The following is a 21,156-nucleotide window of genomic DNA, read 5'->3' as shown; positions in this document are numbered from 1 at the left end:
GAGCAATAGGAAGAAATTGAGTCACTGGGTGTAATGGGTGGAATGATGTCCCCTAAGAAGATACGTTGAGGTTAATTGGCCCACATGTCTTTAATAAGGCAAAATGGGAAAGCAGGTTTCTGAGTTCTGATCATTCACGTATGTTCTTCTATAGATAAAAGACGATCTTTAATTGATTGACTTTTATCTTAGAAATCCTTTCCCATTAATAATTTATCAGAAAACTAGTTTGCCAACTATTATAAAACTGTATCAGGTATCATCAGCTGAAATTATACTGTTGACTCACTTAACTGTTCATCTTTTTCCTCCTGGCTTTTCTATCTCGTTGACCTCTTTATCTCCAGAACCTAGAATCTTGCCTGGCACATAGTAAACAAAAAAACCCAAACCCATCACCATTGAGTTGATTCTGACTCATAGCAACTCTATAGGACAGAGTAGACCTGCCCCACGGCGCTTCCAAGGAGCTGCTGATCAATTCGAACTACGACCTTTTGGTTAGCAATTGAGCTCTTAACCACTAAACCACCAGGGGTCCTGGCACATAGTAGACACTCAATAAATATTTGTTGAACAAATGAATTAATTTAATCAATATGAGTAAGATATTTTAAGTATGATCTAGGCAGATGGAAATTGTCCTTTGAGAGTAACTGTCCCTAATTGTATTAACTGATACAGTATTGTGTAAATAATGCAGGAGAAAATAGTATTAAAGATTTGAGAGTAATGAAAAATTAAGGAGCAACAAGATGTACTCAATATTAGCCTGTCTCATAATGTACTAGATTCTATAACAATAACAATAATGATACAAAGTTAGGGAGCGCCTACTATGTGACAGTACTATGCGAGTTGCTTTATCTACATCAACTAATTTGATCCTCAACATAATGGCAGATACTATTACTATCCCCTACAGGGTTACTATGAGTTGGGATTAACGGCAGTGGGTTCAGTTTTTTGGTTATAGATATAAGTGAAGAAACTAGGGTAAGTTCAAGATCATCTAACTAATAATGCATGGAAGGTAACTTGAACCTAGGTTTTCTTGCTCCAGTGCTTTTAATGGTATACTCTGCTGCCTTACAAAATTAATCCAAAAGATGTAGAGAAAAATCAAAACAAGCAGAGTTCCTGTAGACCATTCATGTCCTTTCTGCCTGTCTGCCTTCTTACTGGAAAGTTCCATTTACTTATGAAAATGGTATGCTAATGCTTGAAAGATGGACACAAGATTATATTAATCAGGCTTAGAAAAAGAAGCAGTGCTAAACAGCACTGCAGTACTCATTTTATTTATTTACTCATTTTATTTCCCCCAAAGTATGGCTATAAAAAACAGAAATTATAATTTCAAAAACTTTAAAAATCGAACTTTAGAAGAAAACAGATTTAATACACTTCATTCAAATTGAAACCTATTGCATATCTGTAATTCAGAGAAAAGTAGTGTACCAAATTAACTTTACCCAGGACTCTGCCTTGTATGGTAAGGAAAACTTTAGCCCAATAGGGGATGTTAATCCTTTGATCATAGAATTACGATTTGTCAGGTTGGAAACACTGTTCAACCAGGAATATTACCCAATAGCTTTCACTATGTACAAAACAAAAATATTGAAAGATTAAGTTTTTAGGGAGCTAGTTAATCTGGACTGAACTCAGAAATTCAAAAATGAGATATACCTTGCCAGTATGTAATCTATGTTTAAATTGTATCCTACCTTGATTATAATTCTGTAGGATGATATGACTAACTCATATGTTAAAATAAATTCATCTAATTTATTTTCAACCTTGATTTACAAATTCTAGATGTGTGGAAAAATTAAACAGTGCAAAAATTAATCTGTACAAATGATAAAGGAAATTTTGAAAATAATTCAAATAACTTAGTATATAATATGTTACAATGTGTTATGTGTTAGAGTAATAAAGAGAATGTAGCTTTGGAGGTAGCCTATGATCAGGAACTGATGATACCGAAGGAAGAGGATCAAGCTGCACTGGAAGCACTGGTGAAAAACAAGGCTTCAGGAATTGACAGAACACCAACTGAGATGTTTCAACAAACCGATGCAGTGCTGGGGGTACGCATTTGTCCATGGCAAGAAATTTGGAAGACAGCTACCTGCCCAACCAACCGGAAGAGATTCCAATACCCATTCCAAAGAAAGGTGATAAATAGAATGTGGAAATTACCGAACAATATCATTAATATCACATACAAGTAAAATTTTGCTGAAGATCATTCAATAGCAGCTGCAGCAGTACATCAACAGGGAACTGCCAGAAATTCAAGCTGGATTCAGAAGACAACGTGGAATCGGGTATTATTGCTGATGTCAGATGGATCATAGCTGAAAGCAGAGAATACCAGAAAGATGTTTACCTGTGTTTTATTGACTATGCAAAGACAGTAGACAGTGTGGATCATAACAAATTATGGATAACATTTCAAAGAATGGGAATTCCAAAACACTTAATTGTGCTCATACGGAACCTCTACTTAGACCAAGAGGCAGTTGTACAAACAGAATAAGGGGATACTGCACGGTTTAAAGTCCGGAAAGGTGTGCATCAGGGTTGGATCTTTTCAGCATACTTATTCAATCTGTATGCTGAGCAAATAATCAGAAAAGCTGGACTCTATGAAGAAAAATGTGGCATCAGGACTGGAGGAAGACTCTTTAACAACCTGTAATAAGCAGATAGCACAACCTTGCTTGCTGAAAGCGAAGAGGACTTGAAGCACTTACGGATGAAGATCAAAGACCACAGCCTTCAGTATGGATTACACCTCAACATAAAGAAAACAAAAATCCTCACAACTGGACCAATAAACAACATCATGAGAACCGGAGAAAAGATTGAAGTTGTGAAGGATTTCATTTTACTTGGATCCACAATCAACACCCATGGAAGCAGCGGTCAAGAAATCAAACTATGCATTGCACTGGGCAAATCTGCTGCAAAAGACCTCTTTTAAAGTGTTAAAAAGCAAAGATGTCACTTTAAGGACTAAGGTGCCCCTGACTCAAGCCATGGTGTTTTCAATCACCTCAAATGCATGTGAAAGCTGGACTATGAATAAGGAAGAACAAACCAGAATCCATGCCTTTGCATTATGGTGATGGGGAAGAATATTGACTATATCATGGACCGCAGGAAAAATGAACAAATCTGTCTTGGAAGAAGTACAGCCAGAATGCTCATTAGAAGTGAGGATGGTGAGACTTCATTTCACATACTTTGGACATGTTATCAGGAGGGATCAGTCCCTGGAGAAGGACATCACGCTTGGTAGAGTAGAGGAAGTCCCTCAATGAGATGGATTGACACAGTGACTGCATCAATCGGCTCAAGCATAACAATGATTGTGAGGATGGCAAAGGACCAGGCAGTGATTTTTTTCTGTTGTACGCAGGGTCGCTATGACTCTGACGGCACCTAACAATAACAAGCCGCTTTGGAGGCAGAATAAGCAAACAGAAGAATAAAAGAGAACAGACTCTAGAAACAGACCCCAAAAGTTAATATTATATAATGATGGGATTTCAGGTTAGTGGGAGAAATATGTATTACTCAGTAAATGAAGCAGAAAAAAATAGATTTTGTGGAAGAAATAAATAAAACTATATTCATATAAAATCTTTCTCACTAATAGGCAAATGCATAGTGCCAAAGCTGATTGGTAGTTACCAGAGGTGGGAGGGAGGAGGAAGGGGGAGTCATTGATTAGGGGACACTGAGTTTCTGTTAATGGTGGTGGAGTAATTTGGAAAGGATAGTGGTGATAATTCCATACTGTAATGAATGTAATCAACGTCATTGGATCGGACATGTAAAAATTGTGGAATTAGCAAAAGTTTTGGTATATATATTTTTACCACAATTTAAAAAATTTGAAAAGCTTGTCACTAAAATAAATCTACATAATCATATAGTTAAATTTTAAAAACAGTGAAATCATAAAAGAGCTAAAAAAAATTTTCGATGAATATTTGTAATGATCTTCGGGGTAGAGAGGATCTTTCTAAAAATGATGTCAAAAGTATAACCCTATAAAGAAAACAATGCATATAACTGCATCAAACTTTACAGCTTAAATAAATATAAAACACTGTAAAAGACTTGCAGATTAAATTCCTTACTGGTAAAAATTTTGGCAACACACACGACACAAAAGGCATTACTATAGGAAATGTTTATCTATAAAGTTTAACCATAAAAAAGAAAATAGTCATATTAATGAGCAATAAATATATGAAAATATATTCAAGCTTAGTAGTAATGAGAGAAAGGCAATTCAAGATGAGACACTGTTTCACCTAAATAACTGGCAAATATTAAAAAGAATGAATGCACCGAATAGTAGATGATATGAAGAGACCGTATTCTCAGGAGGTTTTGATGAGAGAGGAAATAGGTAAAAACTTTCTGGAGGGCCTTTTGGAACTAAGTATCCTAGTACCTTGAATGTAAATACCCTTTTTTTAGCAACTAGGCTTCTACAATTACTGTAAAAACGTCATGGGGGCGGTGTATGACCATCTCTAACTTCATAAGGGGGAAGGAGAACCAAGAACAACAGCCCAAGGCTGATTCCTGTGAGGTGGAGGTCAGATATGGCTGCTGTCTCTGCCATCTTAACCAGCTCTTACACCAACCGTCCTTCGTACAGCACTCTGAACGGCTTTGATAATTCATTGCAGTGGCCACACAGAACTCACAGTCAATACTCACGATTATGGGGTTTATTAGGGAAGTAATAATTAAAATTCAGGCTCAGGAATACTCAATATACAGTTCTTCCATCAGGACAGCCTCTTCCCAGCCGTGTTCGCAGGCATACCTCTCCTTGGTCCTAGGCCTCTCCCTAGGTACTCAGTTTTCTCTCTCTGTGGGCCGGTAAGCCCACCAAGCCATCTCCTGCTGCCAGGTCTCTGCTGCTTCTCACTGTCTTCAGGGTTACAGCTTACTGTCTCTCTCTGCCTCTCTCTCTATCTCTGTCTCCTGCTTCCAGGAGCTTCTCAGCGCAAGGTTCCCAGATCCAAAGGACGCGCTGGCTCCTAGCTATTCTTCCTTGGTGATGGTAGGCTCTTCTCTTACCCGCCTCTGGGCTGGCTCATTTCAAACCCAGACAGATGGAAAAACTGACCAATTCCTTTGGTGGGCCACAATTACCGCATCACACAGTCTCGTCCAATCACTTGAGTGGAAGTTACAAGACCATGGCTAGAAAGGTCACACACAAAAGTGATATATCACATTGCAATTATACTCTAAAAATGTAACCAGATAAGTTTATAGAGATATGCAGAAGAAAGAGCACTAAAGAGTGATTTTAGAGTAAAACATAGAACACCTTAAATATACATCCATACAGAGCTGCTAAAACAGAAAAGAATAGTATCCGTCACAAAAAACATCATGTAGACCTTTACGCATTGACATTGAAAGTCAACACTACATATAAAGAAAAAGATGCAAGTTACAAAATAAGATGTGAAATATGATCCTTTTAAAAAGGTGTGTATGTGTGTTCATGTGCACACACAGACATGCACCTTGAAAATAATCTAGAAGACATATCTAATTTTAACATCTATTATGTATGTTTCTAGAATGCTCTCAGATCGACTATGTGTAAGGCAGTGTGATGCTTACCTCTGTGATGCTCTTAAATCATATATGCATAAGTCATTTATAATGTCATATTAGAAGTAAAAAATGCCTGAATTTAGAAATAGAAAGAAATAGAAGTATGTGAGGTATGTCATAAACAACCCAAATTGACTTGTCACCTACATGATAGGATAAAAGAAAATGTAACATATAATAAAATCTCTGTAAGATGTCCTTGAGACATTAGGTTAAGTCATAAAACCCAAAAAATCTGTTGCTGTCAAGTTAACTCCGACTCATAGCAACCCTAGACAATAGAATAGAACTACCCTATTGGGTTTCCAAGGCTGTAATCTTTACAAAAGCAGACTGCCACATCTTTCTCCTGAGGAGCGGCTGGTGGGTTCGAATCAGCAACCTTTCATTTAGCTGCTGAGTGCTAACCACTGCACCAGGGCTCCTTTTTTAATCATAAACAACCCCTTCATCTCTGATCTTTTAGAAAAGATGCTACATACAGCTAACCTCTGACCTTGGAGAGAAGATGCAACACACTAGTCTTTCTTAAATGTGACATCAACTTACCCTATTGTGTGAGGGCAAGGTAAGAAAATCACATATAAACCCTGGACTTAGTCACATTCATAGAGAGAATGCAGAGTCTCTGACACTCTCTGAAGAGCAGACCCTGCCAGAGCCAAAGGCTGAGACTCTGCCCACTGCTGCCATGCTCCTGTTAGCTACAAGAGGCCTCTGCAAAGAAGTCTCTTCTGGCCTTACCTGTGTGCCTTGTCATGACTGTCTTACACTAAACTAAATGAATTTATGCATGATAAACTTGAACATTTTTTTTACTAATTTAAATATTTAATCCCACAGGGTAACTTCCAACATAATTATCTCCAGGTGATCTGATTACAGATGAGTTGTATGCTCTTCTTTAGGTGAAAGTATTCTGGTTCTTTATTTTTTTGTCAACATTATGTTCTTATATTCAGAAAGAGCTGTATTTATTATGAAAATAATTAATTCAATGAAAATGAGGTATAATCAATTTAACCTGCACTTCTAGTATCACGTTTAAAAATGTGTGCTATTATGGCAATAACCATGCTGGCACACAGTTCTGCCCCCCACCCTCCCCCCCAAAAAATAACACTTATTGTAAGTCATCATAAATATGTTATTTTTCCTCCAGATCAGCTGGTAGAGAATTTTATATATGTCCCAATCATGTATTATATAAAATGCAAATTGCATACATTTTTATTTAAAGAAACTACAGATGTTAGAGTTTGCACCAATGTTATTGTCAGAGCAACTTGATCGACTTGAATATTTCAGGTTATTTGCAGAAATGGCAATCCAGTACACAGGCATTATGTTAAATTGACTCCAGTTCTCAGGAACAAGGTGAAATCTAGTAAAAGGTAACACACTACATTGACAAGAATTGTGGCGATACCTACAATTTATTGATCCCTTGTGATGTCAGGTTCTGACGTTATACACTTTGTATGATTTAATCCTTATAATAACCTTCTATAGAAGGCATTGACATCCCCACTTCATAAAGGAGTAAGCTGAAAAGGGTGTAAAGATTCTGTCCAAGGCAACTGGAGTGTAAGTACCAGGATAAGAATTCAAACCAAGTTTCTCTGACTCCATTGCTCTTGTCTACTAGGCTACATACTAAGTGTGGCCTTTAACACAAGTGTGACTATTATAAAAATAAGCCATCAGATAATGTCATTTGTAAATATGTTGTTGATGGTGACTTGTAAATATGCAGACAAGTCTAAGGAACCAAGGTGTAATCTCAGGCAGACAGGATTAAATCTGATAGATGTAAAATTGTATTTTAATTCCTTTGGCATGACCAAGTGTTACATCTTGTACCTAATACATAGGGTAGTTGATTAGAAAGTGCTGATTATTGTTTATCCAATAATATCCAAGATAAAGATCAACTTTAAATATGCAGATAATTCTAGCCTAGCCTGTATGAACTCTTTCACGTTCATATAATGTTCTTCTGATGCATTGATCATAAAGTCATATTCAGAGTCTTAATTACAACCCCCTTTCATAAAGCATTCACACATACACACACATACTCCTCATTTATCAACATGGTTAGGTTCTAAAGACCAGGTTGTTATGCAAAAATCGGCCTAGAGTCAAGGCCATGCCCTATCTTCGGGGCCGATGTCCATCCTCCACATCCACTGATCACTGCCTGTAGGGCGTCCCAGGCCCAGTGGGTCCCCCTTTCTCACCACCACAGAGCCCACGGGGGTTGAGACCGCTCGTCATGGTGGTCGGGGGTTGCCTGCCATCTCCAGAGCAGTAGGGGCCCACCATAACCTGGCCACGCTCCAGGCCCCCACAGGGACCCCAACACCTTGCCTCTCCACCTTCAAGCTCCACCTGCCCCGGAGACGGGCCATGGCAGCAGGCAGCTTCCAGGCCTGCGGGCAGGTGACACCCAGCCACCTTGGCCTGATGGAGGCTGCAAAGGTAGCAGAGAGGTCTCTTCGGAAGAAGAGACTTCCAAGCCTTCCGCCGATCTCCTTCAGCCCCAACTCCCGCTGGTTTAAAATTAGGAAAGGTGTTCATTACAGTTTTGTCCTTTCAGCATACTTACTCAATGTATATGCGGAGCAAATAATTGGAGACACTAGACTATATGAAGAACGGGACATCAGGATTGGAGGAAGACTCATTAACAACTTGTGTTATGAAGATGACACAACCTTGCTTGATGAAGTGAAGAGGACTTGAAGCACTTACTGATAAAGATCAAAGACTACAGCCTTCACTATGGATTACACCTCAACATAAAGAAAACAAAAGTCCTCACAACTGGACCAATAAACATCATGATAAACGGAGAAAATATTGAAGTTGACAAGGATTTCATTTTACTTGGCTCCACAATCAACGCCCATGGAAGCAGTAGTCAAGAAATCAAATGAAGCTCTGCATTGGGCAAATCTCTGCAAATCACCTCTTTAAAGTGTTAAAAAGCAAAGATGTCACCTTGAGGATTAAGGTGCATGTGACACATGCCATGATATTTTCAGTCGCCTCATAGGCATGTGAATGAAAGCTGGGCAATGAATAAGGAAGACAGAAGAATTGTTTAATTTGAATTATGATATTTGCAAAGAATATTGAATGTACCATGGACTGCCAGAAGAATGAATAAGTCCGCCTTGGAAGAAGTACAGCCAGATGCTCCTTAGAAGCAAGGATGGCAAGACTATGTCTCACATACTCTGGACATGTTATCAGGAAGGATCAGTCCCTGGAGAAAGACGTCTTACCTGGTAAAGCAGAGGGTCAGCCAAAAAGAGGAAGACCCTTGATGAGATGGGTTAATACAGCGGCTGCAACAGTGGGCTTCAATATAGCAATGATTGGGAGGATGGAGCAGAACTTCATTGTGTTGGGCAAGGGGTTGCTGTGAGTGAGAATGGACGCCAGGGCACCTAACAACACCAAGAAAAAGTGGCAACGCTGAGATCCAGGAATTCAGAGGCATTCTGAATAAGGTTGGAAAGATCCTCCTATACTGACAGTCATGTGATCTCTCAGTTTTGAGATGCAGAAAGCTTTAAATACTGTGAGTCCTGAATTCCTATGCAGCCTGAGAGAAATTCCAAGAGAGACGCACCATCTTTGTTTCACAAATGAAGAACTCCACATGATCGGAGTTTAATTAACACCCACACAGAAACAGAAGAGGTGACATACTTTCTCACTCAGTCAAGCACTCCTCACTCCATCCTGCAATTAGTTTTGATCAAGTCAATTATCCTTAAGAAGGAGTGGAGTCTTGGTTTCAATACTTACTCCATATAGCAACCCGTTTTATTGCAACCCATTTTATCCCTCTAGAACATTTTGAAAAGTTGATGGCAAAAGAAAAAGTCCTCAGTCTTCCAGTAAAGGTGATAAAAAGGGAATGGCAGGAAGAGAACAGAAACTCTTCTTCTGGAATGACCCACTTCTGATGATTACAGATAACAGAGAGCTGTCGATAAATACAGAACTTCAATCAACCACTAAACAGATTCCCACTGAGGAACCTACTGGGGAAACGTGAACAGTTACCACAGAAGACAACCATATGGCTGATCTTAATGACCCAATAAATACAAGAAAAGCATGGCACTTGTAATCAGTTTTATAACTAAAACCTCATTAGTATGTTGCGTTTCTAGTTTTAAGGACAGCGCAATGCCAATTTGCCTTTACTCTCATTTTCCCAGGGATTCAAGGACAGTTAAGGAAGGAAGGAATGAAGGGAGAAAGAGAAAGAAAGGAAGGGAGGGGAGGGGAGGGGAGGGGAGGGGAGAGGAGAGTAAAGGAGGGGGAAGGAGGAGAAAAAGGCAGGGAAGGAGGGAGGGAGCGAGGGAGAAAGAGAGGGAAGAAAGAGAGAGAGTGGAAGAAAGAAAAAATGAACAAATGAATGAAGAAAGAAAGATAAAAGAAAAAGAGAGGGAAGAGAAGGAAATGAAAGGAGAGGAGAGGAAAGAAGGAAAAGAGTGCAAAGTTGTATTTATTGGGTCATTAAGAGCGGCTATATGGTTATCTTCTGTGGTAACTTCATGTTTCCCCATTAGGTTCCTCAGTCGGAATCTGTTTAGTGGCTGATTGAAGTTCTGTATTTATCGACAGCTCTCTGTTATCTGTAATCACCAGAAGTGGGTGATCCCGTAGGAAGAGTTTCTGTTCTCTTCCCTTCCTGCCGTTCCCTTTTTATTACTTTTACTGTAAGACTGAGGAACTTTGTCTTTTGCTATCAACTTTTCAAAACTAATTTTATTTTTATTCCCTTCAAATTTTTCTATTGCCTAAGATTTTCTGTTTCCCCTCTGCTCCAGTTGCCGTGAAATCCCAGATGTTTCCACCTAGGGCTCCTCCCCTTCTGGGCAAGACTCTCTTTCCTGCTTGAATAGTCCCTCCCACCTTCTACCAGGGAACCTGACCCAGCCCTGGAGCTCAGCAGAGGGTTTCATTTCCCCAGTTGAGCAACCCCTTAACTCAGAAATAGCAGGCCAGGTAGGTGCCCTTGTTACATGTCCTCATGAAAGCCTGTTCTTTTTTTGCTCTTCACTCATGACAAGCCAGGGGTCATAGGGCTGCGAGGAGGTTTACAAAAGCAGGGAGTGTCCACTGTGCACACGGAGGCCAAGCACAATGTCTGCCAGAGCACAGTCAACCAGTAGACATTCAGAGAATGAACGAACCTTCATTTTCTCTCCCTTTATTCCTGTCTTCCCCTCTATTCCACAAAATTTGCCCCAACATCACTTCTGGTGGAAATGCCACCAGCCATCCCTAAGGGAATTTCCCCTCTCTGAACTCCCATGAGCACACTTTGTGCTTGTTTCATGGTGTTTACTATGTACTAGATATGTATTTCCTCCACCTTATTCACATGCTGAAATCCTTTTACAACCCTTCATACCCATCTTTATCAACATTTGTGGTTGTTAGCTGCCACTGAGTTGGCTCCCAACTCATCGAAACACCATGAACCACAAGATCCGACCATTGATCCATAGGGTTTTCACCGGCTGATTTTTTCTGAAGTAGATAGCTGGACTTTCTTCCTATCAACATTCAGCTCATAGTAAAATGATCATTTGCCTACCTATCTGACCCTACCCTGAAAATTTTCCCCGAGCTATGAGTGCAGGGACTGAAATATTCACCTTTCTGTCCCTAGTACCCACTGTAGTACCTCACATGGAGGAGATGCTGAATACTTCTTTTTAGATGTTCTGCTGAACTGCAGTCTTATCTCCCCAACTTAATTTCCAACTTTTGAAGGTCAGTCTTTCCTTCTGAACAGTGACTAACACAAAAAGTAAATATCTATTATGAAAATAAGCCATATTCCTTTCAGTGGAAAGACAAAATACATTTTAAAAAATGTATTCTGCTTTTCTAATCTTTAAACAAAATTTTTTTCTCTTCATCTTATGAAGATGATCATAACTGAGTTTATTTTCTAGAACTCTGAGTATTAGGGAAAATGACAGTTACCTACTTTAAGAAGTTCTGATATGAGGACGCCAAGCCATGTTTGTTTTCCAAGAAACAGTAGTACAAGTACGTCACCCCATTTGGGTCAATATCACATTAAATTCTTCTTATTTTTGATTTGATTCTCCATATGCTTATATTTTCCATTCTGAATCTCAAGTTTGGTAAACTGGCTTCAAGTACTAAAAATGAAATTTTAGCATGGCCCTTGATGTTCTTCTGAGAGCTAGCTTGACCTGACTAAGAGAGATGATGGTTTCTTAATGACTGCCATCAAGGAATGATGAAGTATGGGTCTCTGAGAGTCATCAATCACCTGCTTGAAGGATCATGAGGGTGATTTCCTGGCTGAGAAGCAGGCTTCATTCTCCTGCTCCATTAGTCTCACATCTTCCTTCTATTCTTCTCACTCCATTAGCCTCCTGGGTATCCCACTAGGACTATCATATAGTGACCTTCAACACCTAATCCCCCATATTTCCATTTAGGTCTCATCCACCATCCCAATGAAACATTCCGTGATGTTTACTGAGGTATTTAATCTTTCCTTGCTCCAGTTCTCAGAATCTTACTTCTAAATCTATTTGAAATTATCTCTTGATACCTAATGCCATCTTTTCTGGTAGATCGATAGATCTTCTCCCCTAATCCAAAAGCTAGTGGTCTAGAAGCATACTTTTTTCTAATTAATCATTATAAATTTCCTTGTTGTTTCTCTGTTGTCCGGGACCCTTGTCTGAAGCCTTAATGAAACCTTAAATACAGTTTCTTGCTGACATTTCTGGCTTTGGAATCGATGCACGGAATAATGGAAAATGAAGAAGTAAAGCCTTTGAAGACTCTGGGGATAACAAACAGGTTTAAAATTGCTCATAGCTAAACAGTGTTGTGGCAAAATGAATAATTTTCTTCTAGTGTGTGTGTGTGTGTGTGTGTGTGCACGCATGTGTGTGTGTATTATATGTAAACACCCTACATAGTAAGATATAAATTATAATACAGACAATCAAATATCATGAGGTCTACAAAATAGCTTCAATATTCACATAGGCCAGAAGTCTTCTGGAATGAGGATGAAAGAATTATTTTCAATATTAAAAACAAATGCATATATGGAAACTGTACTTTTGCTTGTAAATGGCATCATAAACTAAACACAATACTTCATTTGTGTGACTTTAATGTGAATGAATACTGGTTGTCAAATATGCGTAAATTCTCTGGTACATATACATTGATCTCTGGTGCCTGGTTTCCTTTCCCTAGAGATCGATTTTTGCATGGAACAGTTTACAAATAGTCTTTAACAGTGCTATGGACAAGATGACTATTGTTTTAATTTTCTACCAAGTTATAAAAGAGCCTAGGGGAAAAAAAAAAGAGTAGAGGGTAGGTTAACTCACAGAGAAAGCAAATTCAATTGAATTGAGGTGAGGCTTCAAATCCTCACAAGTATCACTAGTTCCTAAAAACTACCTCCATTTCCATTAAAAAAAAAAAAAATTGCCATCAAGTCAATTCTGACTCATAGTGACCCTATTGCCCCATAGGGTTTCCACAGAGCAGCTGGTAGATTCAAACTGCCAATCTTTTGGTTAAGCTATTGTCTTAACCACTGTGCAACCAGGGCCCCTCAAGTTGCCTAGCACTCTAAAAACTGACACAATTTTTCATAGTAGACTGATGTATTTTCCCATATAAACAAAAGTTGACTTTTGCTCAAATTTGCAAAAGTTTAGCTAATTTTGTAATAAAGCTACCTGTCTTCTATTTCTTTCCTTAACAACTCGGAAGAGAAAGAGAAATGTTTTGTCATCAAGTACTTCAAGCTGGGTTTAGAAGCCAGCTGTCCTTGGGTCTGAATACTCGATCGGCTTTTGAAAAATGCTATCCAGGGTTTCTAGTTTGTCACCCAAATTGCCTGTCAGAAAACAGAGACCATTTTGTCACACTTGGACATCATTCAGTCATAATCTGAGTTTGACTTCAAAGCTTTCACAATTCAATTTTATTTAGAATTAAGAAAATATGACTTTAGAGAACAGAGTAAGGGCAGGGAGAACACTTCCCTGAGGCCAAACAACAGGGCAGAAGGAAAGAGGAATGCAAGTGGCCATTGCTCTTTTACTGTGTTTTCATTACGGACCGTCCACAGTCAGTGTCTTCTGACATTGTGGAGACCCTACGAGACACAAGGGCTGGTTTGTTTAAATGCAGATTTGGGGATGATGTTAACCATGGTGGTTCTGTATTGTGCACGCAAGCTTCCGTAAACAGAATATGGAGCCTACTGCTCCTTCTACACTCTGCAAATAAAGACTGTTCTTCATGACTGTCTCAGGGTTACTTGATCAACACACCACCTTTTCTTAAAAAACAAAAGCCTATTCTTATTACTAGATAATGGAAACTAATAAGACTTTGCAAGGAACCCATCCTGAGAAATCCTGTGAGACTCTAATGAATTCTAAAACAACAATGAAATCAATCTCAAAAAACACACATCCCTTTGATTAAGGTAGAACATTAGTAAGAAACTTTTGGACATAAAATATGTAAATCACCTATAAATCAAAATTGTTCAGTATTAAAAGAGTCTTATTTACTACTCATTTTGTTATACTCAACATCTCCCAAGAAGATGCAATCAGAGATACAGACTATGAATATTAACTTTTATTCAAACTAATGTTTCAGTTGACATATAGTGAGCTCAACTGGGGGAAAATGAAAGACAGAAATTGCATGTTGAGTAAGTTGAACAACTCTATTTATTATACTGAATTTAATAATTATGTGATTTATTATAGTTCAGGGGATAGTTTTTAGCATCTAATTTCATTTGCAATATAACTTAGAGCTATTTTAAAAGGTCCTACTGACCTATTCCTGATTAACAAAAAATATTCTATGTAAACAAGTCTAAAACCCATCAAAATCAAACAATCTGAAATAGAAAAGATTACAGTATTTTACATAGGATTTGAGGTAAATATTACTTCTCAAAAATACACAATATCATGTATAATGCTTGTGAAGCAGTGAAACCAAAGTCCTCCACCAAACAAACCTTATAAAATGACTTTGGTTATTTACTACTTTGAAGATATAATTTACAATTTCTGTCTTTTTCCAAGGGAATATGCCTCTATCCTAAGCCCTGCTATCTAATCTTCAGGTGTGAGGGAAAAGGCAGTGATCTGGCAGGTGGTTAAGAAACTCTTCCTTATCACAAAAACACAGCAGGCATTGATGGTTCAGCGGTAGAACGCTCACCTTTCATGTGGGCGACCTGGGTTCGATGCCCTGCCAATACACCTCATGAATGTCCATCACCTGTCTTTGTTATAGGCTAGCATGTTGCACACTGAACAGGTTTCAGCAGAGCTTCCAGACTAAGACAAACTAGGGAGAAAGACTTGATGACCTCCTTCCGAAAATCCAATGAAAACTCTGTGGATCGCAATTCTTAAACCCATCAAAGGGTTGGTGCAGGGCAATTTCATTCCATTGTGCATGGCATTGCCATGAGTTGAGGGGCTGACAAGAGGGCAGACAACAACAACAACGAAGACATGGGTCTTTACAGGGGATCGGTCCACGACCTGGGTATATTTACTTTAAAATACTATGAATAGGAACTCAGGAATAAGGCTTAGAGAGCAGGACTTCTGGATATGCCTTGGTCTATGTGTGTGCAATTAGATAAACACATATACCCCAATACTCCTACAAACACAAACATTACCTTTATTGTTAAAACTGTCATAGGTAAGGTATAAAATGAAGATTTATGCAGAATAGTTAAAATCTTACACGCAGAGATGAATTAATTCTACTAATGGAGAAAATCCTAATAGATCTGTTCCCCTTTACATCTCAAGCATAAGTTCTTTGAGTTGACTAGAATTTTTATAAAAAAAAAGATGCCTTTCAGAACGAATGCTATATTCCCTCCTAATATAACAGCAATTACAGCAAAGCTGAACTAGGTTCAGATTTCTCTGTCTAAATTATAGTTAGAGTCATTCATGTTTATTTGTAGTCTTAAAAATCAAGGTTAAATTCTATTGCTATTTAAATGATCTGTTTAGATTGTCTGTAAGAGGACAAATATTAATTAAGGATACATTAGGGACCATACTCTTGAACTTTCAGTATGTGGATATTTTATCCAAGTGATAAAAATTATACTTTTTATGAGAACGTAATATGTAGTGTACAAAATACTGTCAAAAAAAAATCAATGCACTGCAGATTTAAGTATGATAAACTTCTTTAAAATGCCTTCTCTTTTCACCAACCTTAAGAAAAAAAGTACCACCCACATTGACCTTAGAAAATACAGGAGTCATGATTTATATTTAGCTGCATTATAAAAATGCATCCCAAAAATATACGCTTAAGGTAAGAGAAAGGTCAAAGGAATTAAACTCACATTGAGCATTTCACTTCTGCCAGGCACTGGTATATACTAGTATATACTAGTGTGTATACGTTGCATTTCCATATTGAACATTTATTTAGTGTTTACTGGATATAGGAGAAAAAGATAGTTCCACATGGCAATTTCTATTTCTACCTTTTTAAACAATATACAGTAAAACCAGCGAAATCCAGAACCTGTGTAAGGCATAAACCTGTCAGAGAAGGAAAACTCAGATACAGTATTTTCTACTAAAATGAGCAATTGAAAAGTGGTAAGACTGTACCCTGTCAGAGGTAGAAAATTTTCAGACCTGGAAAAACAAGGCGGTCCTTTTCCAGCTCTCACAGCTTTCAATATATTTAACTAATTAATCCCATCTTGCTTCTTTGCTAAAATAAACATTTCTGGTTGTCAATTCCCCTTTAAATACTGATTTAGCTGCATCCCAAAGATTTGATATGTGATGAATTTTCATTGCTCTTTGATCTCTACTTCCATGTGGATATTTTAATTGACTCAGCGTATCAAATTTCCATATATATGAGGCCTTCAAGGCTGTGTTTTTGTTAGTGGTATCTAAATAGCTTAATGTTCTAAAACATGATAAATTGTAGAAATATCCCATATGTGCTTCAAAAAAGGAATTTGCCTTTCTACTGTATGTTATCTTCTTCTGGAAAACCAATATTTGAAAATTCTCATTTTGCGCTTCATGTTTTTTAATGTTTCTTTTTATTTTAAATCTATTGGTTTTCCTGGCCATATTGTACGTAATACTATCAGATCAAATTTTAGATCTAATTTCTCTTCCCCTGTGTCTTCTCTGCCGTTTAACCTGTCAAGTAAATTTTATGCCATTTGCTATGGTTTTTAATTCTAGAAATCCTGTGCTTTGTGTTTCTGCATGTGTGCATGCATTTAATCTTTTAATCTGCCTGAAGATTTCTGATCGCCTTTAATTTTTTAATCATTTGTTTTATACATTTTTATTTTTTAAACACATTAAGTATACTCGTTTCTTGCCCTGATAATTGCAGTTTCTCTATCCTGTCAGGTTTCAACTTTTCTGGCTCTCATTCATGGTGTCTGGTTTCCACATAGATTTCGTGATTTTTCTGACTGTTAGCTCCTGCTTCAAGAAATAATACCAGAAGGAAATATCTGAGGACTGATGCGAAAGTCCATGACTCCTGGGAAGATTTGGGTTAGTTTCAGCCAGATGTCTGGAACTACCAACTCACAACTCCGTTAACCAACGTTCTAGACTTGGGGCTTTTTATATGCCACACAGGCAGCGAGAATACTGGCCCCGAATTCATGTTGCGATCGCTTTCTGCTTACAGATCCACATGGGTAACTTCCCGTCTACCTAGATTAAGAACAAATCAGGCAAGAATCCCTGACACCTTCCTCTCCAGTTGTTCTTGAGGACTGCGTATTTTATGGGTCTAAGCTTTCTGGAGGATTCTGGGATCTCACTTTGCAAACTGAAGAGACTCTAAACTCTGTTCCCTGTCTCTTGGGTATGGGCTCCTCAGACTAAAACTGTAGGCAAAAGGAGTCCACAGCTGCCCACAGGGCACCAGCTGGCTCCAGCTTATACAACGACCACTCTGAAGTCCTGCTTACTCTTAATTTTTAGCATATGACATTTTCCTTAATATACTTAAAGCACAGCCATTCTTTTAAAAATACATGTTTTATACTCTAATTCAGAATTTTTATATGATGTGTACTGAAAGAGTTTTTAAGGTTATGTAGTTCACAATACTGACAAAAACAGTCGCAACATTATTTAATTTATTTTAAATTATATCTATTTAAATCTAAGATAAGTCAAAGATTCAACAAGCATAGGGCATGATTTCAACCCCACCCAACCATGTCCCCCTTGACTGATTTGAAGCTAAATCCTTAAGAAAAGCAGAATTATCTATTCTGCTTTGACTGAACCCTGACAACTACCACCAAGGTATAGGAAGGACAGTCAGACTGACAATGATAGTAAAGATGATACAGAAAACACAATTTGACGCATACCAGTGTACTTAAGGATGGATGGCTGATAGATGGAGAGACACATACATACACATACATATATATGTGTATAAATTTATATGTGCGTAAATTTCACTTTGATGACTGTGGCTCCTCTACGTAAGCCATGGTGTCTTCAGTCACTTCTTATGCATGCAAATGTTGGAAAAGAAACACAGAAGAATTGATGTATTCAAACAGAGGTGTTGGTGAAGAATACTGAATGTGCCGTGGACTGCCAAAAGAATGAACAGATATTGAGAGACATACAAGTCATTATTTTTCTTCAGGATTCCTTTGCCTTTTTATGCGCAATAGCTTTGCATTCACACAAGTCTGGCCATGGCTCCTGGCTCTAGTTTGATGGAGAATGATTATTTCACTGCTGCCTACTACTCTCCTGGTATCTTTGCAAAAATCTAGCAGATTGGAGAGAGTGCACATCTCATGATTCCTGTTCAAACATACTACCTGTTGCTTTTGACAGACTTTGTTACTTAGCAGAGACATTAACTGCCAGCTGGCTGTGACAGTTTGTGAACTAACATTGGCATTTGTTTTGGCATTGTAACAGTATTCACAGCTCAGGAAATACATACAATTAGATAATGAGGGACCTGAAAATTTTTGGAGGTACAAATTACAACAATATACAAATTAGAAACAAGGTTACATATTCTTCGCAACCCTAAGAATAAAATTATTTTAAAAATGGCTTCGGACCTTGGGTCTCTTTCAAGAAATAACCTGTTCAGTACTAAACATATGGCATGTTTGCAAACAGAAAAGGGATTATGGAGAACATACAGAGGAGGTTAATTCAGTCTTATAGCTAGTCATCCATTCCACATGTTCTAACCATCTACAATGTCAGAGGAAACCCTCATGGCATAGTGGTTAAGAGCTACAGCTGCTAACCAAAAGGTCGGCAGTTCAAATCCACCAGGCACTCCTTGGAAACTCTATGGGGCAGTTCTGCTCTGTCCTGTAGGGTTGCTACGGGTCAGAATCGACTCCATGGCAATGGGTACAATGTCAGAACACTGTGAAAGAAAGGTAGAAAGAGATAAAGCAAAAATGCAATTTTTGGATGAAATGGAGTATAAATGTAAACTATCACAGGATAAGGAAAGTGATCGACATTATCTCTTTGTGACCTTTCTTTCCTAGGCTCTCCTTTACCAACCATGAGTATCACATTGTGAGGAGTGTCCACTGCAGGCCCCAGCATAGTCAGCCACTGTGATTACGTGTCCAGGAGAGGGACAACAGAAGGCAGTGACACAGGTGGAAAGCATGTGCACACACAGAGTGTGTTGTCTGTCTGTCTGTGCATGTACACGTGAGTCTGAGGAGGTACTTACTGCTCCAGTCCCAAGGCAGTTCGGAGACTGGCATTCGCCACTCATCTGGTTTGGGATTAAGACATCTTCCCAGCAAGATGGACCCTTTGAGGAAAAAAGAAAGAAAGAAAGAAAGTAAACATATTGTTGGTGCACAAATTATAATAGATATATTATTCCCTAATGATCCTGAGAAGCAAGGATGGCAAGACTACGTCTCACATACTTTGGACATGTTATCAGGAGGGCCCAGTCCCTGGAGAAGGACATCATGCTTGGTAAAGTAGAGGGCCAGCAAAAAAGAGGACGACCCTTAATGAGATGGATTGACACAGTGGCTGCAACAATGGGCTCAAGTATAACAACAATGGTGAGGATGGTGCAGGACCAGGCAGTGTTTTGTTCTGTTCCATAGGGTCGCTATGGGTTGGAACCGACTTGACGGCACCTAACACCAATAATGACAATGCATTTTCTATAGAGACTAGTTAAACCAGACCGCAAAGGGATCTGGAATTTGAATTCACAGATAATTTGATCAAAAGGCACAGCTTAAACAGAAGGTGAGTGTGCAGAAGAGGCAGCATGGCACTTGAGACACTGCTGTCCTCACACAGCCCTGCCTACAGGGTGGCCCCTTGGCTGCCATCTGGGAACTTGGATTTCAGAAGTGGTCCCAGCATTTCCTAGCTGATAATGTGGTTTGCAGAGTCTAGACTGTTTACACGAGCACTGTGGTTCATGCTGAACACCTGCTTTCCTTCTGAGAACCTGGAATTTGGATATATTCTGGGCAGACGATGCTTAGGTGACCAGCCCCCCGTAAAAACTCTGAGCAGTGACTCTCTAACGACCTTCCCTGGTAGACCACACTTCACATGTGTTGTCACAACTCACTGCTTGAGGAATTAAGCTTGCCCTGTGTGACTCTACTGGGCGAGGACTCTTAAAAACTTGTCCCTAGTTTTCTCCAAACGTCTCTGCCCCATGTCCTTTTCTCTTTAATGGTTTTGCTTTCTATCTATTCACTGCAATGAATCTTAGCGTGAGTATGACTATATTCCAAGTCCTGTGGATCTTTCTAGTGAAATACGGAGGCTGGCGGTGGGGAGTGATCCTGGGGATACCTACACAGTTACATCTGGCTAATTATCAAGGGGATGTCCTCCCAGCTACACGGCACGGTGAGGGCTCATGAGTAAGATCCCATGGGTTATGGAGGATAAGAAGGTGCATTTTCTTTGCTCTTCTAAGTGCAGAATTCACATTTGCAATCTCACAGTAGTCATAACAGTTTAAACGTCTATCTGGTTTTCAACTGGAGAATCACTCTATGACAACGACAGAAGATTATAATGATGGCATGCAACCAAATACATATGTTATTCAGCTTGGACAATAGAGAAGTAAACATACAAATGTTAAGAACTGGAAGGCAAATGCCCAGCTGGGGAGAGAAGGGAAGCAGAGGAACGGAGGAGATCTTACAGGCTATTGCTTTCCATTATAAGGTCTTCAGTGTATTTGATTTTTAACCATGTGCATACAATCATTCAATAAAAATTAGGAATTTATTGAAATAAACACGAAGTCAAGAAATGATCCAGCACCCTGTCTGTCAGTTTGTTGTACTGTGGTGGCTTGCAAGTTGCT

At 38.7% G+C, this 21,156-nt stretch overlaps 1 protein-coding gene across 1 annotated transcript in view; it reads right to left on the bottom strand.

Moving 5' to 3' along the window:
* PRKN (parkin RBR E3 ubiquitin protein ligase) overlaps positions 1-21,156 on the bottom strand; it is a 1,016,813-nt gene that overhangs the window by 772,032 nt on the left and 223,625 nt on the right. The window contains exon 4 of the mRNA XM_023728574.1: positions 19,525-19,608. Coding sequence (XP_023584342.1) covers positions 19,525-19,608 — 84 coding nt within the window. The remainder of the gene's footprint in view (positions 1-19,524; positions 19,609-21,156) is intronic.

This window comes from Trichechus manatus, unplaced genomic scaffold, assembly GCF_000243295.1.
Source record: "Trichechus manatus latirostris isolate Lorelei unplaced genomic scaffold, TriManLat1.0 scaffold00002, whole genome shotgun sequence".
NCBI classification, from domain to species: domain Eukaryota; kingdom Metazoa; phylum Chordata; class Mammalia; order Sirenia; family Trichechidae; genus Trichechus; species Trichechus manatus.
The sequence above is the reverse complement of the archived record's forward strand: the minus strand, read 5'-3'. Positions and strand labels throughout refer to the sequence as shown.